The following is a 26,749-nucleotide window of genomic DNA, read 5'->3' on the forward strand; positions in this document are numbered from 1 at the left end:
TTCAGCTGGAACGTCCTGTGTTTCACTTTGGGCCTGTTGCTCTTATCCTGTCACTGGGCACCACTGAAAAGAGTCTGGCCCCATCCTCCTGAAACCCACCCTTAAGATATTTGTAAGCATTGATAAGATCCCTCCCAGTCTCCTCTTCTCCAGGCTAAACAGACCCAGCTCTCTGCCCTTCCTCGTAAGAGAGACGCTCCAGTCCCCTAACCATCTCCCCAGCCCTCCGCCGGACTCTCGCCAGTAGTTCCTTGTCTTCCTTGAGGTGGGGAGCCCAGACCTGGACACAGCGCTCCAGACGGGGCCTCACCGAGGCAGGGCCAAGGGGAGGATCACCTCCCTCGGCCGGCTGGCCACGCTCTTCCTACTGCGCCCCAGGATACCGCCGGCCTTCCTGGCCCCAAGGGCACGTTGCCGGCTCGTGGTTAACCTGTTGTCCACCAGGACTCCCAGGTCCTTCTCCGCAGAGCTGCTTTCCAGCAGGTCAACCCCTAACCCGTACTGGTGCGTGGGGTTATTCCTCCCTAGGTGCAGGACCCTGCCCTTGCCTTTGTTGGACTCCATCAGGTTCCTCGCCGCCCAGCTCTCCGGCCTGTCCAGGTCTCGCTGAATGGCAGCGCAGCCTTCTGGCACATCAGCCACTCCTCACGGTTTTGTATCACCCGCAAACTTGCTGAGGGTACGCTCTGTCCCTTCACCCAGGTCACCGATGAATAAGTTGAACAAGACCGGACCCAGTACCGATCCCTGGGGAACGCCGCTGGCCACAGGCCTCCAACCAGACACCGCGCCGCGGCTCACAACCCTCCGAGCTCGGCCATTCAGCCAGGTCTCAATGCCCCTCACTGCCCACTCATCTAACCACGCTTCCCGAGCTTACCCCCGAGGAGACCAGTTAACTGACCCCAAACTTTTAATCTGCAGTTACCCAGGTCATCCTGCCGCTTCTTTTGCGTTACTTCATACAACATTAACATTTTGATTTCCCTATGTAGCATAAAAATCTACTGACAATGAACAGGTCAGCGCACTCCGTTCTTAAGCAGCTCATGTGCACAAGTTACCCAGGCCTGCCTGGGTTTAAAGGCATTTATCCTTGGAGCAAATAGTACGATAGGAGATGAACGCAGTGCAAATGCATCACTGTGACAGCTTCCCTCCCCTAGAATTTTCCAGATTACCTTCAGTAATGGCGTCTGACTGAGGACACAGGGTAGGGCGTACAGCTGCCTGACGAACAACCGGAGCTCGTTCACAGTCAGCTGATTTTGACACTTTCCTCCTCCGGAGCGGTACCTGCAATTACACACAGTTCAGCTTTGTGGGATGCCACAAAAAAAAAAAAAAAAAAAAAAAAAATCTAAACTTCTCAAAAATCTGCTTATGATTTCTTGTAAGTCAAACTTTACTTACAAATAACAGAATATTCAAAAGCATCCAAGCAGCCTAGGGCTTACATACATGGGAAAACTTCCGTTAGCTGCAGCAGAATAAGCTATTGTTGAAAATAGTCTTTCATATTAAATAGTATTCTGGAACAACTACTCAGCCTTGGAAGAGGCCTGGTTATTATGGCATAAAATTAGGCCTTTTTCCAGAACACAAAGCAATTGTGGATAAACTATTCAGTTATGTTGCAATAGCTATTGTAGTAAGCTCTCCCCATGCCCATACCAAAAGAGAACAAATCCCAATTTTGAATGGGTTTTATACTCACAGGTCATGTAGGCACTTCTGAAAAAACCTCTTTACGCTGAAATCATCATTTTCATTTTTATCTAAAAGCTTTGTATCCAATGAGTGGCTTATAAGTGTTAACAAATTGGCTAATATTAAAAACCTCTCTAAACTCAAGCCAACATTAACTAGGTCTGAGAACCCTGAACAGAAAAGGAAAGAAATCTCTTACAATCTGGCTCCAATTTTAGTCCACAATACGTCATTTAAACAAAAGAGGAAAACAACATCCCAGCAGGATACGCCAGCACAAGAGGAACGTGAACACTATAAAATAAATTTTAATTTACCAATTCTATGTTAAAAATAGTTGGTTTTTTTTAAAGGATATGCAAGATCACATTGGGAATTCCAAAATCCATAGTAAGCTGAGCAATAAAATGAATTCGAAGCCTCAGGTACAACACAGGCTGCTTTATGGTCTACAATGTTTTACTATTTTTTGTGAAAGTTCTGTGGTATCTTCCAGCAAAAGGCACAAGTTTTAAAAATAAGTAAATATTTATGTACGTATCCATATGCACACACACATATATATGTATTGAAACTGCAAAACAGACTGTCACAAGATGTTTTTGAGAACCAGAAATTACAGGAGCCTAAAAAAAAGGCATTCACAGAAAAAAAGCCCACGTCCAGCCAGGGTTATTATGCGCAAAGATCTCTCAGCACGAGGTCTCTGAACTCTCCGGGACTCTAAGAAGCAGAAAAGGTACCACGAGAAGGAGAAGGAAAGGGATGGAGAGTGAGAACCCCTCTCTGACGCACCATTGCCTTCCAGTCCCACCAACACGCTGCTGCCAGAGAGGAACGAGGGCTACGCTGTCCCTTGGCCCGATTCAGACTGTTCACAGAACCATCTTCCAAACAGCCTCTGCTAGGACTGCTTAATCCCGTCACCGTAAGAACCAAAGGAAACGGGGAAGTACAGCCCGTCTGCGTTTCTTCAGGTACTACGAGAAGAGGGTGAGCGAGAGTCACGGGATTTACTCTCAGAGAGTATTTATCATCCACCTTGGTCTTCTCTCTCCAGAACTGTTGTGTATACTACACAGGAGAAAATCCTTGGGGATCACTGACCACCGTGATGAACAGGGAGAACCTTTCCAGTCGAGTCAAGTCTACTGCATGACTCTTCCAAGCTGAGGAGCAGAAAATGCTCAGTCCATAAAGGAAAGTTTGTCAAAAGCATGAAGCAAACTTTAGGCAGACTCCACAATCCTTCATAACCAACACGCAGCAGGCGGCGTGACGAAGGCTGCCCAACATCCTGCAGATAGGTGAACTTCACACAGATGAAACTGGATTTTATATAACATTTTTATAAGATTTTAAGCAGATTATTCCCTTCTTTTTATCTTCCTACACAGATGATGAGCACTCCCCCTTCAATCTTTTAAGGAAAAAAAAAAAAAATCCATCAAATAACATGGGTTTGTAAAAATCTAATTATGAAGACATGCAACTGGACTCTTCCCAGAAATATGCCACAAAAAGCTCAAAGGAGAAATGGTGAGAAAAGGGCTAAAAACACTTTGAAGCAAATGAGAAATGCAATCCAAGCCCTGCCTTGAGCCTGTGCAGTGCAACACTGGGGGGAGTATTCACAGCCTGTGGTGCTGAAGGAGCTGGCAAGCACAGCTGTGACAAGGCAGATACGCCGTCACGGTGGCAGAAGAACAGACCTGCTCAAGGAGGTGAGGATAAAAAACTGCTCTCCGCTCTCTCCAGGCTGAGCGAAGTCAGGCACACGTTAAGAGCAGGAAAGGCTCCTGGAAGAGCTCGCCTGGCGCAGAACAGCTGGAGCGGGCCCGGCTGCTGCTCCAAGCTCATCATCAGGAGGCCTGAGCAAATACCAGGGATGGGAGAGCACATGGACTGGGAATGCCAGAATGAGTAGAGATGGCTCAACGCTAAATGAAGGAAGAGATTAGGAGTAGATAAATCCTTCAATAACGATGCCATGAATCTCTGGGTTGGAAATTACCTATCTGGAAGAAATCATATCTGTTGGAGCACTGAAATTTCCATTTCCTGTTATAATATTTTTATGTTGCTGTGACAGAGGCTTCACCCTCTTGTGTTTGCAAGACAGTGAAGTTGCATTTTTATCAAGACCTTGCAACAAAGACTTACACAAGGATGACTAGGAAGGGAGATCGCAGCTACACAAATAATGGCTAAATTGCAGTTGAATATTTTGCTGCCAAAGACCTTTGAAGTCAGCCTTTAAAGTACTGCAGCAACACAGGGAGTGACAAGCTACAGGATACCTGCTGAGGCAGGCAACAGGCAGAAACCACACGTGTGCAGTTACAGCAGCATCAAGAGCAACCGCTCTGCCAAACACCGCCTTCTTCAAAGCGGCAGAGACAGGTGAAGGTTGGCCAGGTGGGAAAAGAGAGAAACAGGTTTTCCTGAAGTACTTCATGCTAAGATTGTTGGACTTGAGCAATATTGTCCTCCACATATATAAAGCCAAGATTTTCTTAGAAACCTATCATCCCACGAGACTAGATACAGCCATTGTAAGTCTGGGTGGAGAATCTGCAACGGAAGACGGTAATTTGTGATCCCCAAGAGAAAGGCTTGCGCATCGATACAGTCACAAACTGACGCACCGAGGAGGCCCGGCCCTGTCCTTCTGGATCTTCTGACTCCTTTTAACTCATTCAGACATGGAAGGTGCTGGCAGGACCAGGCAGCCAAACATCCAGCTCACAAAGAATGTATTACCCAAACACTGCCCTATCTTCACACTCCTCAAGCAAATAACCTGTCTAAAAGATTTAACATTAAGTACCACCAAAGAAAGAGCAGGTATTTTTCAGAGATCTCATACAGCATTCCCAGCAGCAGCAGCTCAGGACGCTGACACTTCATTTTTCCACAAGGCACAAAGTGTAATGAATATAAGGACATGTGCACCACTGACAGATTTTCAGTCCCCATGGCACAAAGAAAACTGGGCTGCATCTTGTTGGGTGTTGCTCTGTCTGGAAATACCACACCAATTTTTCCTTTCGGGGAACGTTAGAATGAATTTACTGCCCAACCGTCCAACGGAGGGGAAAAAAAAAGGAGACTGAAAGCTCAGGACGTTTAACTTATTACATGCAGGAAAGGTGAGTCTCCCTGTAAAAGACGGCTCTCTTGAGAAGACGAAAAGATTGCTTTCATTTTTAAGTCTTACAGAACACCGGTGTCTATCACTGGCCATTGCCATCTCTCTTCAGTGACGCGATTTCGTTGCGAACTCATACAGTAACATTTACCTGGTTTGTCTTTTGCCATTGAGAAGCTGCTGTGCAACCGAGGCACATTTGTCTGCGTCCTGCGTAACCAGTCTGAGGTGCCGCAGTAGATCATTGTCCGGAAACTTTTTCATTTCTGATTCTTCTATCAAAGCCTTAAAACTGATGAGACCTTTTGGGAGAGATACTACGTTAACAAAAGTCCTCCTTTGTGATGGATTTTACATGGTAAGGCTGAATAACGCAACACATCATTAAATATATTTTTATTTCAACTTCAGTTATATTTTGTGTCAAAGTGATTTACAATCTTCTCACACAGAGACAATTTAGCATAATTTCCAGGACTATAACAGCCAAAATACTTACTTTAAAACATGAAATCATGTGTGATTTCCTATGGTTGTCACATAAGCGTAAGACAAGAGTTGCTAAGTTTCAGAAACTAAAAACTGCAAATTAGCCATTCAAAACCATGTGCTGTAGACACAAGGTAAGATACTTACTTCTTTTATTGTTAATTTTTGCCTCCAGAGCTTCGTTAACGTTGGAAGCCCATTCATTGTACGATTCCGCACGCATCTTGAGCGCGTTCATCATTGGATAGAGCTCCTCCAGGGTATAGCGGTACCTACAAGTAGCGCAGAATTCAAACGCTTCAGCAAAAACGGGGGGGGAGCAGGGGGGTGGAAGGGAGGGGCATCAAGAGGTGCTGGTCTGTACAACACAAGTGATTCATGGTTCACCCGGGGATATATAATTAAGGCATACAACTGCACCAGGCACCTCCTAAGACAATTTCCATGTTGCAATTGCTTCAAAAAGCAACTTCAACATCACAACTGAAGCAACTGTGAAATTGTCGGAGGACAAGCTACATTCATGTCGGACAAACAACAGGAAAGGAAAGCTTTCCTTCCTCTTGTCATCTAACAAAAGCAAAAAATATTACTCAGCAAGGACTGGCTGTGAGGGATGATGACCTTGTGGCTATAAATAAAAAAGCAAACTAACCTATGCAGCAATTTTTGCCATTATAGAGCAAGAAGAGCTGAATGCTGAAGAGAAAGAGCCTTTGTATACGAGGACAAAAAAGGCACTTTGTTTCGGGGGCACTGTATTTACAAAGGACTGAGAGAAACAGAATACCAAGACCAGCACCATTGACAAAACAGAGCAGGCACTAGATTAGCAAACCGCTAGATCTCCCCATGTAATAACTATCTCCAGAACACAATATTATTTGCTATCTAAAGCTTACCCCAGTTTATACTTGTAGGTGGGACAGGAACAGAGATCCTCAACATGGTACAAGCACACCAATAATCCAGGTTTACACGGACAGTAAACGGCAGACATGAAGCAGGTGGTTTTACACTTCAAGCACTGGCGCTCGTCGTCAGGAAAGAGCTCAAAAGCCACTCTCTCCGAGTCGGTCACTCCCTGCAAAAGAGCATGTTACGTCCCTTCAAAGTCTACTGAAGAGGCGATTATTCCAAGCTAAAACATCAGAAGCTAAATTTATCAAAGGAATAATGAAGTTTAGAAATAAGATATTAAAACCAGGTAGACAGAAATCTCGGTTAACGAAAAATCAGCTCTTCTGACTACATTACTAAAAGAACAAACATTACTTTAAAAGAGACATTCTGAACAATATCAAAGGGCAGACTCTAAAACAAGATGCAGGATCAATGATTCTTTAGCCAAGCGGTCCCCTGAAATCAGCAATGCTACTCAGGAAGGTGCAGATGGGGAGACGTGGTGCCTAAGGACATGGTTTAGTGGTGGCCTTGGCAGCGCTGGGTTAACGGTTCAACTCGATGATCTTAAGGGTCTTTTCCAACCTTAACGATTCTATGATTCTACAATTCTAAGCCGCTGACAGCACGGCACTAGTCCCAGCAGTCATCACACCACTGTTTCAACCATTTCTTCATTCATTATAGTATTATTTCCTACAACTCACCAGTTTATCAACCTTCTCACGCAACCTCTTCTCATCTTCAATCATAATAGCCATGTCTTTCTGAACCGTAGATGCTACCACAACATCAAGAACATCTGCTTTGGAAGCCATTTTACAGATCATCTCGTCATGAGAAAACACACAGTAACGGTTTAGCAGGCGGTAATGTTCCACGCATTGGCGGCCCAATGGTAGCTGCATGGAAAAACATTAAATAAATGAAGAGTTCATTTCGAAAATTACATTAAGATACTGACTTTTTATGCTACTAACCCAAACTATCCAAATGAAAGGTCGAAGACAAATCCTTCTAGCAACAATAGTCATAATTCAGAATGTAAAAACAGAGAAATCAAGACCCTGAGTTCTGGTAAACCAGGACTGCTTATAACTCCTTTATGGTGGATACAGCATGTTTCCCCCATGAACCTCGCTAAAAAACTTGCATCCGCTATCTGGAAGAGACCATAATTAGGGGTAAGTAAATCACTGAACCACAGCAGGCTCAGGAAGACCCAAGCTAAAACCACAGAGGCTGGGGAAGCGCCAAAGGGAAGAGCAGGGACGCCCCGACAGCGGCAGGTTGCAGGGCACGCTGGACCTTCTCAAACGAAACGGCTGCTTTATGTAGGACGTGAACCGTGCTGCAGCATGAGAAACAGCTGGCTCCACAAACCATTACAGTCCCTAACTAACCCCGGGCAGAGTAAACAATTCATTAAGAGCTGGGCAGGTTACTCTATTTTAAGGTAGGTATTTTAAGGCAGGTTACTTTATTTTAAGGCTGTGGCTGGCCAGGCGGAGAGCGATGCTCAGGTTACAATGAGGTTACGTGTTAGAGTCCGGTATGAAACTCATGGAAGGACAAGAGGAAAAATCAAACCAAACCAACCGATACGCAAACACAGACACAATGCAGAAAGCTTTCTTCCAATTTTAGTCACCTACTTCTAAATGATGATTTTTAAATCTAGCAACATTTTTAGACAGGCTACATTTACAAATAGCTAAGATTTTTTTGGGGGGGGGGGGAGAGGGATAAGAGGAGTAATTTGAAATATCAGTAGCTTCAAAGGATCTTTCTGAGATCACACAACACCGTGTGTGTGAGAAATCTGCTGGGAAGGAGAAATGATTACTTGTAACTTTGGAGCAACTTGCCTCCATTTGTTTTCATTTTAAAAAAAGACAAAAACTTAATAAATTACTATGACCTAATAACTGCGATGTGTGCCTATCTCTGTTGTTCCAATGAGCTGAGTGAAGTTTAGGGGGAATAACGTACTGGTTTGTAAACCTTCTGTTTGAACATGAAAACTTTCTGTTCCCTTCTCATAAAAGGTATTCTTCCTTAAAAACCTACAGCAGCTCTGTATCCAAGAGGATGTATTCACATCAGATGCAATTCTTCGTATCATTTTTTCCCCAAGAGGACTATCAAAGTCTCTACCTGTTCTTAATGTGCGTTAAACATTTCTACTTTAACTTCTGTGATTAAATCGGAAGATAAGAAGTCCAAGTCGGCTTTGCTTTTCAGCTGGAGAAAGCACCTCAGAGAATTCCCAGTGCCATGAACAGAAAAATTTCATTCCAGCTCTTGATGATTTGAATGGAATTTGGGGACACAAAAAGAGCAGGTTCTAGCAGCACTGGTGCTTCTCGTATTCTAGGCATGTGCGGGACCTTGCCTGCCTCCTGCTGTAACAGATCCATCAGCCCTAACGCACAATTTCAAACCAAACCTTAGGAAACAGAGAAAGCCCACAGTTCGCTACCTAAGAGAAATACCTTCAGCAAACCATTACGCTTCCAGTGACAGGCTCCTTCTGTCTGTGGACTAGATTTGTGCATCAGCAGTAAATTAGAGCTGTACATCAGCTAGGAACAACTTTGGAACTGCATACGCGATGAAAAACTGGGTTTGGAACATACCCAATCCACTGTGCAGAAGTTCACGGCTTCAGCAAAATTGAAACCCTGATTGAAGCCACTGTGATAAGCTCTTGGAAAGGTGATCACGAACTCCCCAGCACACTGGTTGGTTCGGTAAACCTAGGAGGAAAGACAGACAAGCATTAGGTCAAACCTAAACAGAACTGAAGGCTCTGAAGAGAATAGGGATTCCCAATTCCTAGTAACTTCTATGATGGCTTCGGATAGTTTTTGAACATAAGCCCGAGAATTACAGCTGGCGTTTGGTAACATCACATAAACCCCTGGCAAGCAAACGGGTTTCATTCAGCCGTGCCTGCACTCTGAGCCGTTTCAAGTCAGCTGCCTGTGCCTTTTGCACTTCTCTTTACGCAGGTAAAGCACAGGCAAGGCTCTCTTCAACGGGGAGCTGAAGGGGAAGAGAAATTTGGAACCTACTCCACCGTTCATGCTGCTGTAAATCTAATGCTTTTGGGGCTAGACAACCAGCATGAGAGCAGGCAGGTCTTCCTGCAACTTTCAATTTTGGAGTCTCTCACAGCATAGTAGACACCACAAATTTTGCCACCTTTTCTAGATTTTCCTTTAAGTCCCAAGGTCAGCTAGGCAAAAGCTAATTCAGTTGTAAAGGGACATAATTCCCATGAATAATCTAGCATGGAATATGATGGAAACTGATGAAAAATGTTTTTAAATACCTAAGAACTTATCCAGGAAAAATAAGAGGATGTGGATGACAAAGGAAGAATAGGTTCCGGCCCCTTGCCAGAAACTCTATGCCAAAAAAAAAAAAAAATTGTGTCTATTAGACAGACAGAGGAAGAGCTCCTGCCATGGTTTCAAAGGTCGAGCCTGAACTTTCCAGCTGAGATACAGAACTAGAAATACACTAAGGTGGATCTCCAGAGAAGAGTTTGCCAAGCAATTCCAAAAGCAAAGACTCCATTGCCCATCTGTTCATATCGGCACATTATCCTAGACAAGGAAGATACAACACACGTGGAAACTACCACACCATCTCTGTAACAAAAGTGGCTTCAATTATCAGCTTTGAAGTAAAATTCAGTGCAAATGGAAGAGGGTTGGGTTTGGGGGAGTAGCACAGGAGTCCAACAACATACAGGCACTCCGTGGGCCATCAAAGTATTCGGGTTCATTATGGTGACAAGTTGGTGCAAGAGATCTGGCTGAGATTCAAAGAGCTCTGGAGCAAGCTTCTTCATTACATCCTCCAGCTGTTCAGCTGCATACCCTGGGGCTCCATACCACGTTTTAGGCTCCCCCCTGCAAGATTATTAAAAAAAGTTAAATATAAGCAATCTTGTAAGTTACATTTTCAGTCTTCTGCTTTAAAATACACCATGTCAAAAGAAGGGTACATCACCGGGAAGGAACGCAAAGATTATGTACCTTCCCGAATCTTCACATTTTATGCAGGGCCCTCCTCCAGACTCAAGTCTTTAACTGCCTGCATTTCTGAGCACATACTTAAAACATTCTGGGGGGAAAAAAAAAAAAGACTGAAGAAGTCCTCAGTGAAGTTCTGCTGATTCCAGCACAACTTAAAAACATAAGCTGTTTGTCTTTTACCACGAACACAAACTCCCTCTTGGATCTAACAACCAAAGCCAGTTCTTTCTGTCTTGTGCATAATTGCCATAAAAGCAACATATAGTATGTAGAAATTAAACTTCCAAATTATGCAAAAGACATCAAGAGGGGGAAAAAAAAAACAAAAACCAAAAACTCCATATCCAGAGTAGGAACAAAGAACTTTTAGCAACAGCTTAACCCAATGCAAGCCAGTTGGGAAAATGAAGGTTATGCAGATGTGTTCCAGTAGATATTGTTTCAGGTTTCCAGTGAAGCTGGCTCGCTGCAGCACAAAGATGAAAACGCCTTCCAGTCCCTTATAAAGAACGATGTTAGAAAAGGTATTTAGAAAAGAAGGTAACAGACAGATCACCTCCTGCCCAGACTCCTGAAGAGCTGGCAGAGTAAAGCTGGCCCAACAGTGCTCTTTTTTCCCATAAATCATGAAGCGACTGGGAGGATTCCAGAAGAAGAGAGTGATGTATGACTCAAGAAGCGTATCCCTCACACCTAGGAATTCATTCCTGTACCCAAACAGCTCCTCTGCCACGGTGAAGAGGACAGCTAGCGGGAGGGACTGCAGAAGGGCAGTTACATCAATATCACAAGTAGAGCCGTTACTCTGCGGTGTTAAATGACTATGCGGCCTGGGACCTGGTCATCATCTTGAAGCTATTCTATGAATTCATGAAGACCAGCCGCAGATACAACTGAAAACTACACTGTGCCCTGACCCAGTACTGGGTTAGTCAAGAATTCTGCTCCTTGACACGTGTCAGTGCCAAGGAATGGGTGGCAGTAGTTATGAGCTATGCTAAACTTGGAGAAGGATACTGGTATCAGGGGTCTCTGGACTTCAGGAGAACAGACAACGGAGAAAGATAGAGTTCTAACTATTAAGGTCTCAACCTTATAAAGGCAGCAAGCTGCAGAACTGATGAAGTGACAGTTTTTTCTGCACCGCCACCTGACAGCTCCACGTTCCTGCCTTTAGAAAGAGCAGCATTAATGATAGTAATTCTTCCTCTGACCAGGACTGACATTTCTTTATTTGCAAGCATCTTTAGAAGCAAAGATTTGCTTTTTCTCCTTTTACCATTTCAAGAATTAACACAGGATTTAGAGTCATGCAGGAAAACTATTGCCTTCAACCCTACAAAAGGTCTGCTGCTGTAGCCTGGTTTGGTGGGGACTGTCTGTGCAAAATACTGTACCAGGATACAAGCAGATGGGACCACTGAAGATGGACATGCCATCCCCAGTACTTCACAAGAGTAACTCCTGCCCTCTGAAGTCTTTTCAGAGTTTGGAGCATCATCTCTTCAGCAGCAGGTCATTAAGACTGACTCCTCTGGCCAAGAACAGTATTAACCTCAAACACATGTTGCTCTCCAACAGGCTAAAAATCCCAGATATAAACCTCTAAGCTGAATGGAAATACAGAATATCATCTGCAAATGAAAAGACAAGACATCAATGACATTCACGCTGGAGGAGAACTAAATTAAAAGCATGCAGGGCTACTTTCACATGTGTCTGCGGATGCATGTACAGGTGTGTGCAGATATACGTGCATGCACTTAGGTACCTTTCCGGCCTTGCCTGCAAACACCAATGCAATTTGGGACAAATTATGCAGCACACAGTGCCATTCCAACAACAGCAAGGGAAGCCCTCCTCAACGAAATGAAGTTTCTACTGCAAACAAAAAACCTCCTCTCCTTCCCACAGTTTTCAGTCTGACTGAAGACCCCGACAAAAAACCAAAACAAAATAACAAGGAAGATCATTTTTACAACGTAATCTTGATCACGCCTTGACTTAGCCTCACTCAAACATTTGTTTCAATAATGTCAAGTACTAAGAAAGCAAGCGAATGAAGTCACTGACAACTTGGACTGTGCTCCTCTTTCAAGGAGCAGCAACTGAATAACTTGACCAAAAAGATGACCTGCCGAATCGTGGCTGGGATGTGGTTTTACCATCCTGCTGGAATACTTATGTGAACACGGAAAGGGAAAGAGCTTGACAGACTTCAGGAGAAGTGACAAGAATAATTCAAACTCTAGAAAAGCTGTTGTAAGGTGAGAAGTTTAAGAAGTTCAATCTGTTTAGAATATCAAAGAGATGGCAAAGATCTGTCCTGATTACAGCTGACAAGTATTCGCTTGATGAAAGGATTTATGATAGAATGATCTATCTAACAGACAAAAATATATGCAGGATCCTACAACTGTTAGTTGAGGTTAGATGATTTTTAAAAAAAACTTGCATGGTTTTTAGTTTTACATTGAGCATAATAAAACATTTAATGGAGTATCTGCTGCATCTCTCATGGATTTTTTAAAACTGGGAATGGATGTCTCTTTCCAAAATATGACCTCTTGTCCAAAAGCAAATCAATGCAGGAATCACGCTGTGCCAAATTTAACCCTGCTGCTACAGGATTGCAAGGGTTATTCTGGCCTGAACTCTATCAATCTGGTTTTAGTCCACTCATTAAAGAGGGGAAGGGGAATGAAGGGGAGATTGCTCTTCAGGCTGAGTTTATTCCTCAAACTCACCAATGCAGATAGTTAATCGAATAGCTCCAGTGGTCTTCTATATGCCAACAAAACGAAGAAAAGCACATTCCTACATACAGCCAGGGTAATTTCATTCCACATATGTCTGCGGTGATGTGAGCAAGAACAGACTGCTCCATCACAGGCATGTTATTTAAATTCCAGCCACTATCAAGGTATTCCTGAAAATTGAACAGAACAGTCACAGGTTTATACAACATGAAATAAAAAAACCCAGAAGGTGAAACTGCCAAAAGAACAAAAGAAGAAAAGCATCCTTCCCAATGAAAAAATATAAGAAACAGGTCAATGAATCAAAGAACAAAACCTCCATTGTCTTTGCCCTCTTCACAAACCTTATCTGACCTGCTTCGTTAGAGAGACTTCTTTTGTTTTTTAGTCTGGAAGTTAATAAATAACTTCTAGGATAAATCTGTGGCTTTTAATGTCTTATCACAGCAAATTTTATTTATTCAAAACTCTGATGTAATTCTCCTCTTCAAACACTGTGCCAGATACACAAAACAAACACTTTGCAGCCCCGTTCCATTATTTTGCTTGGAATTAGAGAGACTTACTTAATGAAGAACCGCAATACAAACATACACAGTGAACTCATAAAGACCTACCTCTTCTTCTGGCCTAACTTTAAATTTCCCACCCCTAACTGGGAAGCCACTGCCAAATTCCTTTGAAGCAATATCAGCTCCATATTCTACTGTCACATCTTCTTCAATGGTACTAACAAGTCTCCAGAATTCTTTTTCAACCAGCTCGGTGGGGACCATCTAGGGATGAGAAGAAGAAAAAACAAGGAGTACATACTCAGGAAGCGGTATATAAAAACCATGTGCATAAAAGCTATCTCAGGGAGGAATCTCCATAAGCTTGAAACAATTCCCCATTTCAAAATCGCTTCAGCAAGAGGAAAAAAAACGCAGCAGAAATGTGGTTCCACGTAGAACATGCTGCGTCTTCCTTCTCTCAGGAATGGGTGACAGACAGACAGTATTCTCCTCCTTACAGACACTTCTTCAAAAGTGAAAAAACCAAGAAGCTGGTGGAACGAGAAACCATGACACCAGCAAGAACAAGGATTCACTGACGTAAATGAGAACCTCTGATTGGGGATTTCATCCCATTCAAAAAGGGAACTCCCCCCCCAGTTATATATTTTAACTAAGCACAAACAACAAAACCTACGTTACAGCATCAGGATAAATACATGAACATACGTGTACTGGCATGTTAAAATAGTCTGACTTGAACGCATCTGCCATTTCTCCAAACGTGCGGAGTGTATAGTCTCTTGCCGCTTGTTCAAAACCAAATGCTTCTTGAGGCTTATTACACTCCTGCAATTGAAATGATCATTATTTCTATAATGTATTAATAAGACAATCTGTGCTCAGATTTTATACAAATCTGCTACTATTACAGCACCTGATGGGGAAGAAGGCAGGGCACCTGACCCAAACGCAGTGACTGCCCCAAGTCGCACAGTCAAAAGAAGAAACTACTCTGCTTAATTCACCAAACCACAATATTTATTTATTGATAAATCTGCATAAACATTAATGAAGTAACACGCCTAATTTCTCCTTCCTCTAGTAGAGCTGAGCAAAAAAAAAGATGCATATACTTCCACACTGAAGCACCCCGTGAGACTCCAATTTTAAACACAGAGGAAAGGTGCCCATTAAAATCCAATGTATTCTTTAAAATTTTAGCAATGCTGAGGCAGATCAATTTTTGGCTCTGAAATATTAAGCGATAGCTTTGCAATTTGAAGCATGTCCAGCCTTCATTTTAGCTTTACCCTCTATCACCTTGTTTGCACAATGTTAAGTAAGAAGAAATTGTATTTTCAATCCCGAGGATCAAGTTTAACCTTGATTTTTAAACTTTTTTTTTAAAAAAAAAAAACAAAACACAAAATAAAAAAATCACCTGCAGCCTAACTTTTATGGTTTGTCGAATTACCTGAGCCAAACACTGGGGACACCTCCAGTCCCCTTTGGGAACATCATGAAGGGGTGGAATTAAACAAAAAGTATGGTAACTGTCATCGCAGCCATCACACAACAGGAGCCGGTCCTCATCGTTACCGCTGCCACATAAGAGACAGACATACAAATCCACCTGTAACAAAAAATTGCCAGAGTGGGAATTTGAGCACTTAAGGTAACGCGCAGTGAAAGAGCAGCTGGGTAACTCAGTCATCTGGGACATTCGTCAAAGCTTTATCTCTGAAATGGAAAGGAGACAAGCAAACACAAAATATTTATGTAAAAGTTTAAATAACCCCCCTCTGTAACTTAAGGAAGGACCACAAGAGTTGCAAGCTCTTCCATGTCTTTTTTTTCCCAAATGAGCGAAGACTTGATTCAGCGGCCAGGACAGTTTCAACCCGCAGCGCTGGGACTCGGCAGCTCTAACGGAACACCTCTGGGCGGCTCACAAACCCCTTTTCTTGTTGCTCTCACGTGCAGAGTGCGTGCACAGGTGTCTCCTCCTCCCAAGACCAACTGCTTGGAGCCTCAGAAGAGAGAAAGGGGTTCCTCTTGATGGGAGCATTCCTCTCTTTCCCCAGAGATACTGGCCAAGACCTTCACTTTAACTTGGAAAGGCACCGGCTTCCCAGCAGAGCCACGTGCTTTGGGCAGGGGGGCGGCTGGTGAAGAACTCTGATGGAGGTTTCTCACGGCAGCTACCGAGCGCCAAGGAAAAGGCGCAGGGGCTCCAAACGCGGGCAGGGTTGTCCGCTGCCTGCCCTGCCCCACACCTTCATCAGCAACAGCCTGGAAGGCTCTCCTCAAATACAGAGCAGAGCTGTGAGGCCAAGCAGCCCCTGTCGTCTTGTGCTGTTAGAAAAAGCAGCAGCATCTCCTGCTCCTTCCCGCACGCTTTTTTTGTTTGGGGGTTGGGGGTGTCAGGCTTCTACTATCTGCACATTTCCTTCTCAGGTATTAGCTATAGGCGTGGATTAAACAAAGAACATTTTTTGTTTTAGGAAGGGCTGAAGTAGTGGCATGGACAGAATCTCGTTATCATCCTCAAAAGTGAGACAAATGACCATCGCTTTCTGTTTGGGGTTTTTTTTGGGGGGGGGTGGGGGGTGGTGTGTGAAGAGTTGGAGCAGAAACGGAGTTGGTTTTTCAAGAAGCATTTGAACAACAAAGCTTTCAAGTTAGTGCTGAAATTGGGGAGTAAGTGGCGGGGCTGCTGGAGAGCCGGGTGCCCGCGCTCACGTTAAACGCCCTTGAGGTTAAAGAGCAACGGGGAGAGAGATCACAGAAGAACCACTTCCATTTGGACTCTTCTTTCAAGATGCTTAGTTTGAAACTGTACCTTGCAGACAGAAAACACGTTACAGATAGCGAAACGTAACTATCCTGTTATTGTCAGCTTTGTAACAGCATGAAGCTTTACGAGTATGTACGTTCCAGCAGGCCCAGATTCTGCCGTGTTTCAACCGCAGGGTTACATGGAGACTACAAACGAGTCCTTAGCATGACAGGAACGACATGAGGTTTCACTACACCCAAGAGAACCCAGAAACCCCCGCTATCAACGCGAAGCAGCAGGAAGGCAGGGCGTACTCACAGCATTAGTGGGTTTTTTAGATCGGACTTTGGATTTGTCTTTCTCTGGCTCCCCGGCATGTTCTCTCTTCTCGGGAAGTTTCACTGTGCCGTGCATTTCCTTTTCTGGTGCAACAGAAAGAAAAATGAGGGTATTACAAAATGTTTTAATGCTTAGCATTACTTGTTATTATTTATTTGTTATTACTTGTTAGACTGCATCGCTCCAAGTTATTTGTTGAATTACTTGCTATCCCATACACAGACTTGTTTCAGTTAGCTTAAGGCAAGATTTGAACACCTGCAATGCCTACTGAAGCCGGTATTACCAGAGAAAACAAGCATGCCATCGCGAGCTGGCAATGACTATCACAGCCCACATTTTTTGAGTGGGTATTTTAAATCCCATTTAAATTCACTTAAATTAAATTATGAGTAACTTCACAAGGTAAGATTTTGTTTCCATGTGGTGTTAACAAATGCGGTTGAATTACTCCATCAATTTTACAGCAGCATGTCACATGGAGACACGAAACAACACTACGGCTTCCTACGATGAGCTTCACACCTCAGGTTCTCGTAGTGGTAGCTTTCATGCAAACGTATTGTCAAAGATGAGCCTGCAGCAGAAGCGGCCTGACGAAGAAGCAGTCCCTCTACATTCTTACACTCCTACCTAATTTGGGCATGTCTCTACCCAAGTCTTCATTCCTGACATTATAACAAACAAAAAAACACACCCCCAAATTCATGCAGCAGAACGTGGGAAATCCCAGGGCTCTGGTGCTGCAGGCAAGGGGGAATGAAGTTCTTCGCTAAAGTTACAAGTGAGCTAGAGACCTCTGCACCTGGACACGAGACAACCCGAAGCATTTCTTGGAGTCCGAGAGCTAACAAAGATATTAAAGAGAAGAATGTCTACATCTATGTACCAGTACTTAAAGGGGAGTTAGAGGAAGATGGAGACTCCCTGTTTACAAGGAGTCCCGTGGTGAGGACAAGGGGTAACGGGTACAAGTTACTCCCAGGGAGTTTCCGATGGGACACGAGAGGGAAATTTTTCACAATGCCAACAGTCAACCATTGGAATAATCTCCCCAGGGAAGGGGTTGGCTCTGCTACGCTGGACATGCTTAAGACTCAGCTGGACAGGGTGCTGGGCCATCTCGTCTGGACTGTGCTCTTGCCTAGAAAGGCTGGACCAGATGATCCTCGAGGTCCCTTCCAGCCTGGGATTCTACGATTCTATCAGAAATTTAAGCATTAAAAAACTGTCTAGAGCTTTTTCCTTCTACTCTTTAGGGGGAAAAAAGAAAAAAGGTTAATGCCTAGAGACACTCCTTAAGGAAAAAAATTATCAAATTAAAAAAGACAACAATCTACACAAATTCTTGAAAAAAAGATTTGGAACGAACAAAGGAGGCTGACAAACTGCTTAGCTAATGTCAATTATGAAGTAGTTGTAAGTGGTTCCTGTATTCCCTTTGCCAAATTATTTGTCAACAAGCTTATTCTTCTGTTTGATGGCATTAAACGTTTCTTCTCAGTCTGAAATCATTATAACAGATAACAAGAGACTCGGGACTATTGATAGAAGCAATTTAAAAAATCCTATTATGGGAACTTTATCGTTAAGTTCACAACATACTATCTTTTGTCTTCATGTGTTTCATTTCCTGATTTCAAATTCAAATTCTTTCTTAAAAGTGTCTGAAATCTGGTATGTTTTTAAAAGAGTTTCCTCTATTTAAAGCTAGTGGATTGATACTAGCTATTTAAAATACAAAACAGAAATACGGCTCAAATCTCATTTCTGATTGCTCCATAAGAGACACTGAAGTTTAAAAAAAGACTTTTTTCTTTTTTCCAACTGGAAATACCTTCTTCTCCAAGAAAACTCAACCACTTACAAAACAAACGAGAAGATTTCAAAGCCATAAAAGAACTTTTACAATAAATTCCAATTAAACAGTGAAGTTAATAGAAGTATTTTTTTAAAACACTTTGAATTGTTCCAACTGCCGAATTTAACTCTGGCCTTAAAATGAGTTTGTAACAGAAATTGCATTCACGTTTTGTTTCACTCCCCACTTGCCACTCACCATTCTCACACTTTGGAGGTGCACATCCCATTCGACGTCTCAGATTATGAGTTCTGGCTTCTGGGGGGTCAGATTCAGTTTTAATATTGGTTGCCTTAAAAAGAAAAAAAAAAAAAGGGGGGGGGAAGGAAAAAAATCAGTAACATCCTTAGATGGAACGCTTCGGTTTCACGCTTGTGTTTGGGAAAATGGTCACTGCCATCCAAACTCAGGGCAGCTGGCCCAAGTGCAGAGCGACGATCTTGGAGTACGCAGCCGGCCGCTGCGTGCAATGCCGCACGCCCGGAGATCCAACCCGCGCCCGACCCCTCCTGCCCTCAGCGCTGCTCCGAAGACGGGGAAAAGCTGGCAATGCCCAACACTCGGCGTCCTAACAAGAGAGCGGCTATTAAAGATATAAATAATTCCCCACAAGTCTCCACAGCTGAGTAGCTTTGGTGGCAGACCCTGCAAAGTGTTAAAATGCACATTTCAGTACTCTCAAGAGCTGAGAAAAGAACTGGGAGACAATGACAATTTTGACTTCCAAATTCAAAACCTATTTCTGCATACAATTGTTGAGGCACTCTGATAAATGCCAGGAGGGGACGGCAGAGGCTCAGGGAACAGGCCGATGAGAGGTGTGGACACGTCGCTGAGGTACAGCGGAGGTCTTAAAACGTGGACCTGACTTGGTCTAGGAAAGAGCCCGGCAGGTGGAAGTCGGATAAAGACTTTGAGGACTTCATTCAAACTCAAAGAACCATTTTATACTTGCAAACAAATAAATCTAAAAAGGCAACCTGAATTTCTAAAATACTTGTTTTCAATTATTTAAAAAAAGAGTTCAGAGGGAGCTAACAGAGGGAACAGCCTGGAGAGACTTGAAAGGAAATCCCAGAAAAGGCCCGGGCCAAGGATGGCACCATGGTTTTAGTTTGGTTTCAGTGGAACTTGGTAAGAAGCAAAGGAGCAAGGAACTTTGGGCTTTGATAGATTTTCTTTTACTCTTGAGAAGCAGAACATACTCCAGTCTTCTAAGCAGGGAACTTGGTCTATCGGGGAGCTTCCCACACAGAAAAATGGTTTTCCATTTAATTCTTCTACTTCTTCCCTGAAGTTTTGAGACTGTGGGAGAACATTTCTCAAATCCCTCAGCGTAAAGACGCGTTTCTCCAATGGTGTATTTTTTAAGCTTAATTTCTTAAGGAAATGAGGTCATGCAACCACTCTCTTGCTACTCACACCAGCCAGTCCACTATCAACCACTCCCTAAACCCCAGTAATGGACTTGGGACTCGCTGGCCCAGCTCTAACAGCAGGACTGAAGCATCGGAGGGCGGGGGTTGCTGCTGTTCTGTTTGGTTTTTTTTTTTTTTGTAGGCCTTTTTGTTTGCTTGCTTTGGATTTTTGCAGAGGTGGTTTTGACATTATTTCCCCTTCGCTTTTGGGGTTCTCTTTGCCCAAATGACTGTGTCTCCATGAGACCAGGCAGAGGTCCAATTGCTTAAGATATGGAAAAAAAAAAAGAGCTGTTCTTTATATTTAGTAATAGTGAACCAGGATCGGTTTGCACTGATCCTCAAGCAGCGCAGCAACGGATGCCCCATCTTCTGCATCTTTAACTTCTACGAGTTACATCTGTATTCTGTGCTTAAGCCTATATTTAGCTTCACAAGAGTAGCTTTTCTTTTTGGCCTGAGCCTTTTATCGTATCAGTTCATCTCACCTTCGCTTCCGCAGCATTGTTCTGGCCTTTTACACTTATTTTTTCTAGATCAAGCACCTAAATCCTTTGCATTTCTAAACCAGCCTGTGAGTGTCATTGCCTTTTTCCGTTCCAATTATGAACATTTTCTCCTAAGCGTTTATGAACCAGGTAGGAAAGAGCAAGGTAAAACTGTATGCATCTTACAATTGCAAGCTAATGCTTATCCCACAGGCTGTATTTTTTGCCTGTAAGAATAATTTACAGTACCTTCCTGTACTTCACTTATTTTAAAGGTTTATAGTAGATGGTTAGCCTTTGAAAAGCAGGAAATGTCAAACCGGTAAACATGAGAATGAACTTTGGTTTACAATTTAAGACACTGACAAACCCTTGCATATCTCGTTAGAGCAAAAAGTCGAGACACATTAACCAAACATTACTACTCTGCAACCAGGTCAGTGCAAAAATCACCTGTGCGTAGCTTCAATGAAGAATAACATGGATTTAATCAACTTAGCTGGCTTTGCACTGAAATGGAACAGAAACGCTCACATTAACAAATCTTAACTTTTGGAAGTTATTGTCTTAAAGCACTACAGCTCCTTCCTAAGCTGGCCAGTCCATGCTGCTTAATTCAGCCTGAGCTCTCTCTGTTTCAATTCTGTTCTTAACCAAGTATTTTCTTGCCACAAAAACGAGGTGCCTGACACCAGTAGCGCGCAGGGAAAGGGCGGACGGGGAGCCTTGCATTTGGGCTAGGTAAGAGCAGTCAGCTTTCACAGAAACGACAAAACCACGCACTCTTTAGTCAGCGCCACCTGACACCACTGTCGGAGAAACAGATAATATTTTAGTATATATTTGCCCTGCTGTTAATCTTTAAAGGATACATGAGACCTAGCATCTTTCAACCCCAGGCAGATACTTCAAATGGAAAGTTTTAGATCAAACTACTGAGGGTTTCTCAGAATTATAAACCTACTTGTAACTGAGTATTTGAGTGGAAAAGCTTTAGAAAACCTTAACTGTAACTTATTAACTAAGAATAATTCTAAGGCAGGATTTGCAACAACTAAGCTGTACTACTTGGTAGTAATAAAGACCAAGACTAGAACAATGGGAGTTAATAGAGAGTCTGAAACGAACTTAAATAGAACTCTGAATTATAAACAGAGTCAATCATGACCTTCCTAACTCATGATGTCAGCGCCAATACGACCATCTCCTGGGAATAAACCTCCCCTGCTCTTCATCTGCTCAAACAAAAGAAATTGTAAACTCCCTGAAGGCAGGAGCATCAGCCTGGAAGGACTGAAGTCACAGCAGAACCGTTTTCCAGCAGAGGAGACACATAGCGAGCTCCTAAAATAGGTCTTCACAGGAGAACTCCATGCAGATATAAAAAATAAATTTTATTCTTCTCCAAATAAACAGTATTTCTTAAGCACATGTAAGATTAATCCTGTTTGACTGTACAAAACCATACTGACTTAATGTTATGCAATTTTTTCCTTATATTACATAGTGAAAGTATAGCAAATTGATAGAACTTGGAGTAAAAAATGAAATACAACAATGCTGATGTTATAGCAAAAACCTTCTCTGCTCTAACGTCTGGCTTCAACTCATGAAAGATTTACAGAAACCTCCCAACACATTTAAAGAATAACTACTGTTCAGTGGCTGACCTCTGAGGAAACGACAGAGATCAAAGCTGCAAAAGACAAGCTTCATTCCTAGAATTTGTCACCTGCATTTTAACCTACGAGCCCCGTGTTATTTATAATTCTGCTAAAACCACTATTATAGTGTACATGCTCATTACTACTGTATAAGCGGAACAGCTTCAGTTCTAGAGCCTCTCAGAATTCCCAACCACAGTAACACACTTTTTAAAGTATCACACAATCCTTACCATAATATTTATAATTTATGCATTTATAAATATTTAGGTATGTTTAACAATGATGAAGAAAAAGTTAAACCACTGTTTACTATGCATATACGTTTAGTGATCTGATCGAAATAAAATTTGTCCTGTAACTTAACTAAAACCTGCTGTGCCACGTTGGCAGGCAAACCATCACCGCATTACGGTTTCAGGCTCGGGCGCCACGAGCACTCGCCCGCAGAAGGACCGATTCTCTCACCTCTGCTCTTAGGCGCTTTGCTCGACGAGCGGGTGGACAAGTTTCAGACGGCGGAACAGACTGTCTCTGTGGAATATCGTGGGGCTTATATTCCTTGTCCTTTGTGTCACTGGTGAGATCTGGTTTCTGCAAGCACTGAAGAGACACAATTTGATTACTTAATTTCTGCCTCCGCTTCTAATACAAACTTTGTGTAGAACAATTTCCCGGCTAATGTGATAGAATGTAGACAGGGCTTTAATAATCATTGCGCTGAGTTAATAAAAACAGTTAGTATTTATGTTAATTGTAACATTACCTATTTGAACAAGTCACAAAATCACTTTTTTCTGCCCTTTTACCGAATGCAATAACTGTAATAAAGGATCTTAAATAAAGCTGAAGTAATCTTTTAAATTTTATGAGCACCCAACATTCCTCTATGGGAATACCTATACCAGTTCTTCTAGAAGATGGTGCTTTTGGAGACTGGAAACTGCTGGAGTGTCCTCAGGTTGCGTTACTGTAATGCTAGCGTACAAAGCAATATAAAAGTAAATTACAGCCTATCATACATCCCTGTCTTAAATGAAATACAATTTTGTCTGAACAACATTGCAGATGTTACGTTCCTTATGTTTTTTGGAGACGGCAACACTGCTGCATGAATGAAGGGCAGATGGGAAGAAGAAGATGCAAGAACAGTTTTAGTCCTTCCAACTCACTGAACGAACACATTTAATTGCTGCAAACTGTGCATACAATTGGCAAGAAAAATAATAACTAATGACAGTTCCAACTTTGTCAAGCCACACAACATTCACTAACAGCAGACCAAATATAACAGTTTTTAATGAGCAAACAACGAATCCTGAAGAAAGAAAGGAGTCTTGTGTTGCCAGAAAGTATTTCACACAAATTGCTGGATCCACATTTCCCCAGCTCACATCTGTTCCCATCACAAACATTTTCTCAGCACGAAAGAAACAGGACAGGAGCTGCAAGAGAAGCACTGCAGCGGCCGAGGGACCGACGCTCTGCAGCCAGCACAGACATCAGCCCGGCAGAAACAAATGACAGACAGAAGGGGGGATGAAGGAGGAAAAAGTGGTATTTTAGAAGACAAGTCCACGCTGAAAGAAATGTGTATTTAACAAAAGAGAAATACCAGCCAAGGGTAGCAGGACATCATTACCCATCACCCACAGACAGCCCACACCACTGCTCAAAGAAACCTCCAGAACTTCTATTTTGTTTAGGACTGCTTTTGATCTCAGACTTCGTAACCTTTAGACTTATTCTTTGGAAGCAACTGTCTGACTTAATTTCAACACACATGAAACCACCCAACTTTGCAGCTGATGCTCCAAGTTGGGCGTGCTCCCGTGCTGCGCACGCGGAGGCCACAGAGAGCGCGGCTAGCTCTTCAGAAGACCGTGCTCCCTTAAAACTCACAGGGAAAGAAGACGACGTGAATTATTTCACATTAACATCAGTGGGAGAAAGTCGCAAGCAACAATTTCTCAGTCCAAAAAAAAAATGGACAAGCAGAAAAAGCAGGAAAAAGTAGGAAAACTATGAAAGTGAGAGAACAGAAAAGCAAATGAGCCTAATGCTACATAGAACATTGCCAAATTTAATGACTTTTGTAAATTCTGGTTCCTTGAATCATGTCCTTGTGTGAAATCCACCTTTCACTAAAAAATACTTCCTACTCCTTCTAGTAACAGAGGACACACGATCCATGAAAGCAAGTACCTAGAAGGCAAACAGCCTCTCCTAAACAAAAGGGCAATGAAACCTGGCAAGAAAAACAACAAAAAGCAGAATTTGCCTCACTCTGGTGGAGTGTCCAAGCGGGGGGGGGGGGAAGAGCACTGTTGTTCTGGTTTCAGCTGGGATAGAGTTATTTTTCTTCCTAGTAGCTGTATAGTGCTGTGCTTTGGATTTAGTATGAGAATAATGTTGATAACACAGGGGTGTTTTAGCCGTTGTTGAGCAGTGCTTACACTGGTCAAGGACTTTTCAGCTTCTCACGCCCTGCCAGCGACAAGCTGGGAGGGGGCACAGCCAGGCCAGCTGGCCCAGACTGGCTGCAGGGCTATTCCATACCCTATGGCATCATGCCCAGTACAGAAACTGGGGGAGTTGGCTGGGGGGTGGCAACCACTGCTTCGGAACTGGCTGGGCATTGGTTGGCGGGTGGTGAGCAACTGCATTGTGCATCACTTATTGTGTATATTCTTTTATCATTATTATCATTATTTTCCCTTCCTTTTCTGTCCTATTAAACTGTCTTTATCTCAACCCACAAATTTTACTCCCCCCCCAAATCCCACTGCGGGCAGGGGAAGCGAGCGAAGGCTGTGCGGTGCTCAGCTGCCTGCCGGGTTAAACCACAACAGTCCTTTCGCTCACTTATTTCAATCAACAGTTCATTGGAAAAAAAAAAGCCCAGAAGACACTTCCTAAACACTGAGGTTTCAACAACTATTGAAGCAGAAACATTTCCCAGTGCCTCAGTAATGTCAAGGCAAAGCAGCAACATGAAATGGCTCTTAATTAACATTTCAGTTTTACACTGCTAGTTCTTCTTCTTCTAGGTAAGTCCTGTCTTAAGGATGGGAATTCCTCTGAACCTACTTTACTCCTAGACGGATCTGATCAACTGCAAGCATAGGTCTTCAACCGAGGACACTAGCTGCCATTTCTTCAGTCCTTTCCTCTCCTAACTAGCAGAGCCTTTTTGGTAGGGTTAACCTTCTATCAATAATTTACTATAAGCTCATCCTACATATTGCAATCTAAATTGTGATCATGATCCCATATTCTGAGAAGATGTAATCCTTCAACTCCAAATGGTGGCAGAGAGCAAGTTAAAAGCCCATCAGCTGAAACCGCTAAGTAGCAGCTCCTTCGCCAGGCGGTCGAAGGACACAGCAGGAATGTCCACGAGGCCTCCGGGATGTCAAAAGATGGAAAAAAAGGGATACAATCCATCTCCTCCAGGTTTAGATGTTTACGAAGCAGTAACTTACACATAAGCTGATCACCCAGGCTCCCTGTGCTTGCTGAATCCAACTGGTCTACCCCTGCTACGTATCCACTTGAGGATAAGAACCACACTCCAGGGGTGCTTATTTTTCTCCAGTAACAATAAAGGCTCCCAGAGAACTATCTCACACAAACATCTTTATTAGAGGCATACACATATAAATCTTTGGACATATGAATCCCACTAGGACATTAATGCCTTAGCTTGGAAAAGATTCCAGACCCAGAATTACTGAACCCATTGTATTCACTGAAGAACAGACCACCACAAGACCATCTCTAGCCCCCCCCAAACTGTAGCTGCATTTTAAATCATGCGAATATCTGGGCAACGCATCACCAAAGACGCATTGACAGAAGACTCTGGACACCTCAATTCCCGCGGGGGGACGCGCATCCCTCTGGGCATACAGCGTGATTCTGTACTATCGTACTGATGGCTACTATGGCTAAGAATAAAAGCGAGGCACAGATAGTAAGAACCGGTACACCAACAGGTTTCCTGCAACTACTCTGGAGCCCAACACCCTAGACCTCTCTATTCCAATGTTTCAAGATAAAATAAATACACTCCTGTGGAGAGCTGCTTTTGAGTATTAGGAACTGGCCGGTTTAAGAAATTTTTGCTGCTTGACTGAACAAGAGCTTTAATAAAAACACGCTATCTGTTCACCTCTGAACAGCTCCCGAGAGTTTCACTATTTTAGTATGTATATAGAAATATCTCCAGCTGTGATATTTGTCAAAATAACTCCTGAAGCCAGTTTAACATATATTTAAGCCACACAAACAATTAATGCTATACACAGATCTGGATGAGATTTAAGTTATGGCATAGTCATCAGTGGAAACCACATCATTCCATATTTTCAGATTTTTCAGAAAAAAAGTCAAAGAATATTGCAAGTACTACCAATTAAAAAAAAATTTAAAAAAAAAAAATCAGTGAATGCAAGTGCTAATCTTTTATGGATGATCATCCTGGCTGCCTGAGGAGTTTCTCTCAAAAGGCTTGTTGAAATATCGCAAGAAGGAACCACATATCCCAAACTGACAGCTGTCAAATCGAATAGCTACATCTTCTCCAAAAACAAAAATCACAGATGCTTAAGATTCCCAGTAAAGCACTGAACAGACACAC

The 26,749-nt window shown here is 42.9% G+C and overlaps 1 protein-coding gene across 2 annotated transcripts in view; it reads right to left on the minus strand.

The window, feature by feature from the left end:
* KDM5B (lysine demethylase 5B) overlaps positions 1 to 26,749 on the minus strand; it is a 61,295-nt gene that overhangs the window by 15,903 nt on the left and 18,643 nt on the right. For both annotated transcript variants that reach the window (XM_082330196.1, XM_082330197.1), the window contains exons 5-18: positions 22,576 to 22,710; positions 18,736 to 18,829; positions 16,656 to 16,759; positions 15,033 to 15,191; positions 14,285 to 14,404; positions 13,679 to 13,837; positions 13,050 to 13,231; positions 10,014 to 10,176; positions 8,893 to 9,012; positions 6,961 to 7,155; positions 6,253 to 6,434; positions 5,498 to 5,622; positions 5,013 to 5,163; positions 1,182 to 1,296 (exon numbers count right to left, since the gene is read on the minus strand). In XM_082330196.1, coding sequence (XP_082186322.1) covers positions 1,182 to 1,296; positions 5,013 to 5,163; positions 5,498 to 5,622; positions 6,253 to 6,434; positions 6,961 to 7,155; positions 8,893 to 9,012; positions 10,014 to 10,176; positions 13,050 to 13,231; positions 13,679 to 13,837; positions 14,285 to 14,404; positions 15,033 to 15,191; positions 16,656 to 16,759; positions 18,736 to 18,829; positions 22,576 to 22,710 — 2,004 coding nt within the window. The remainder of the gene's footprint in view (positions 1 to 1,181; positions 1,297 to 5,012; positions 5,164 to 5,497; positions 5,623 to 6,252; positions 6,435 to 6,960; positions 7,156 to 8,892; positions 9,013 to 10,013; positions 10,177 to 13,049; positions 13,232 to 13,678; positions 13,838 to 14,284; positions 14,405 to 15,032; positions 15,192 to 16,655; positions 16,760 to 18,735; positions 18,830 to 22,575; positions 22,711 to 26,749) is intronic.

The sequence above is a fragment of the Platalea leucorodia genome (assembly GCF_965183815.1).
Source record: "Platalea leucorodia genome assembly, chromosome: 19".
Lineage (NCBI taxonomy): Eukaryota > Metazoa > Chordata > Aves > Pelecaniformes > Threskiornithidae > Platalea > Platalea leucorodia.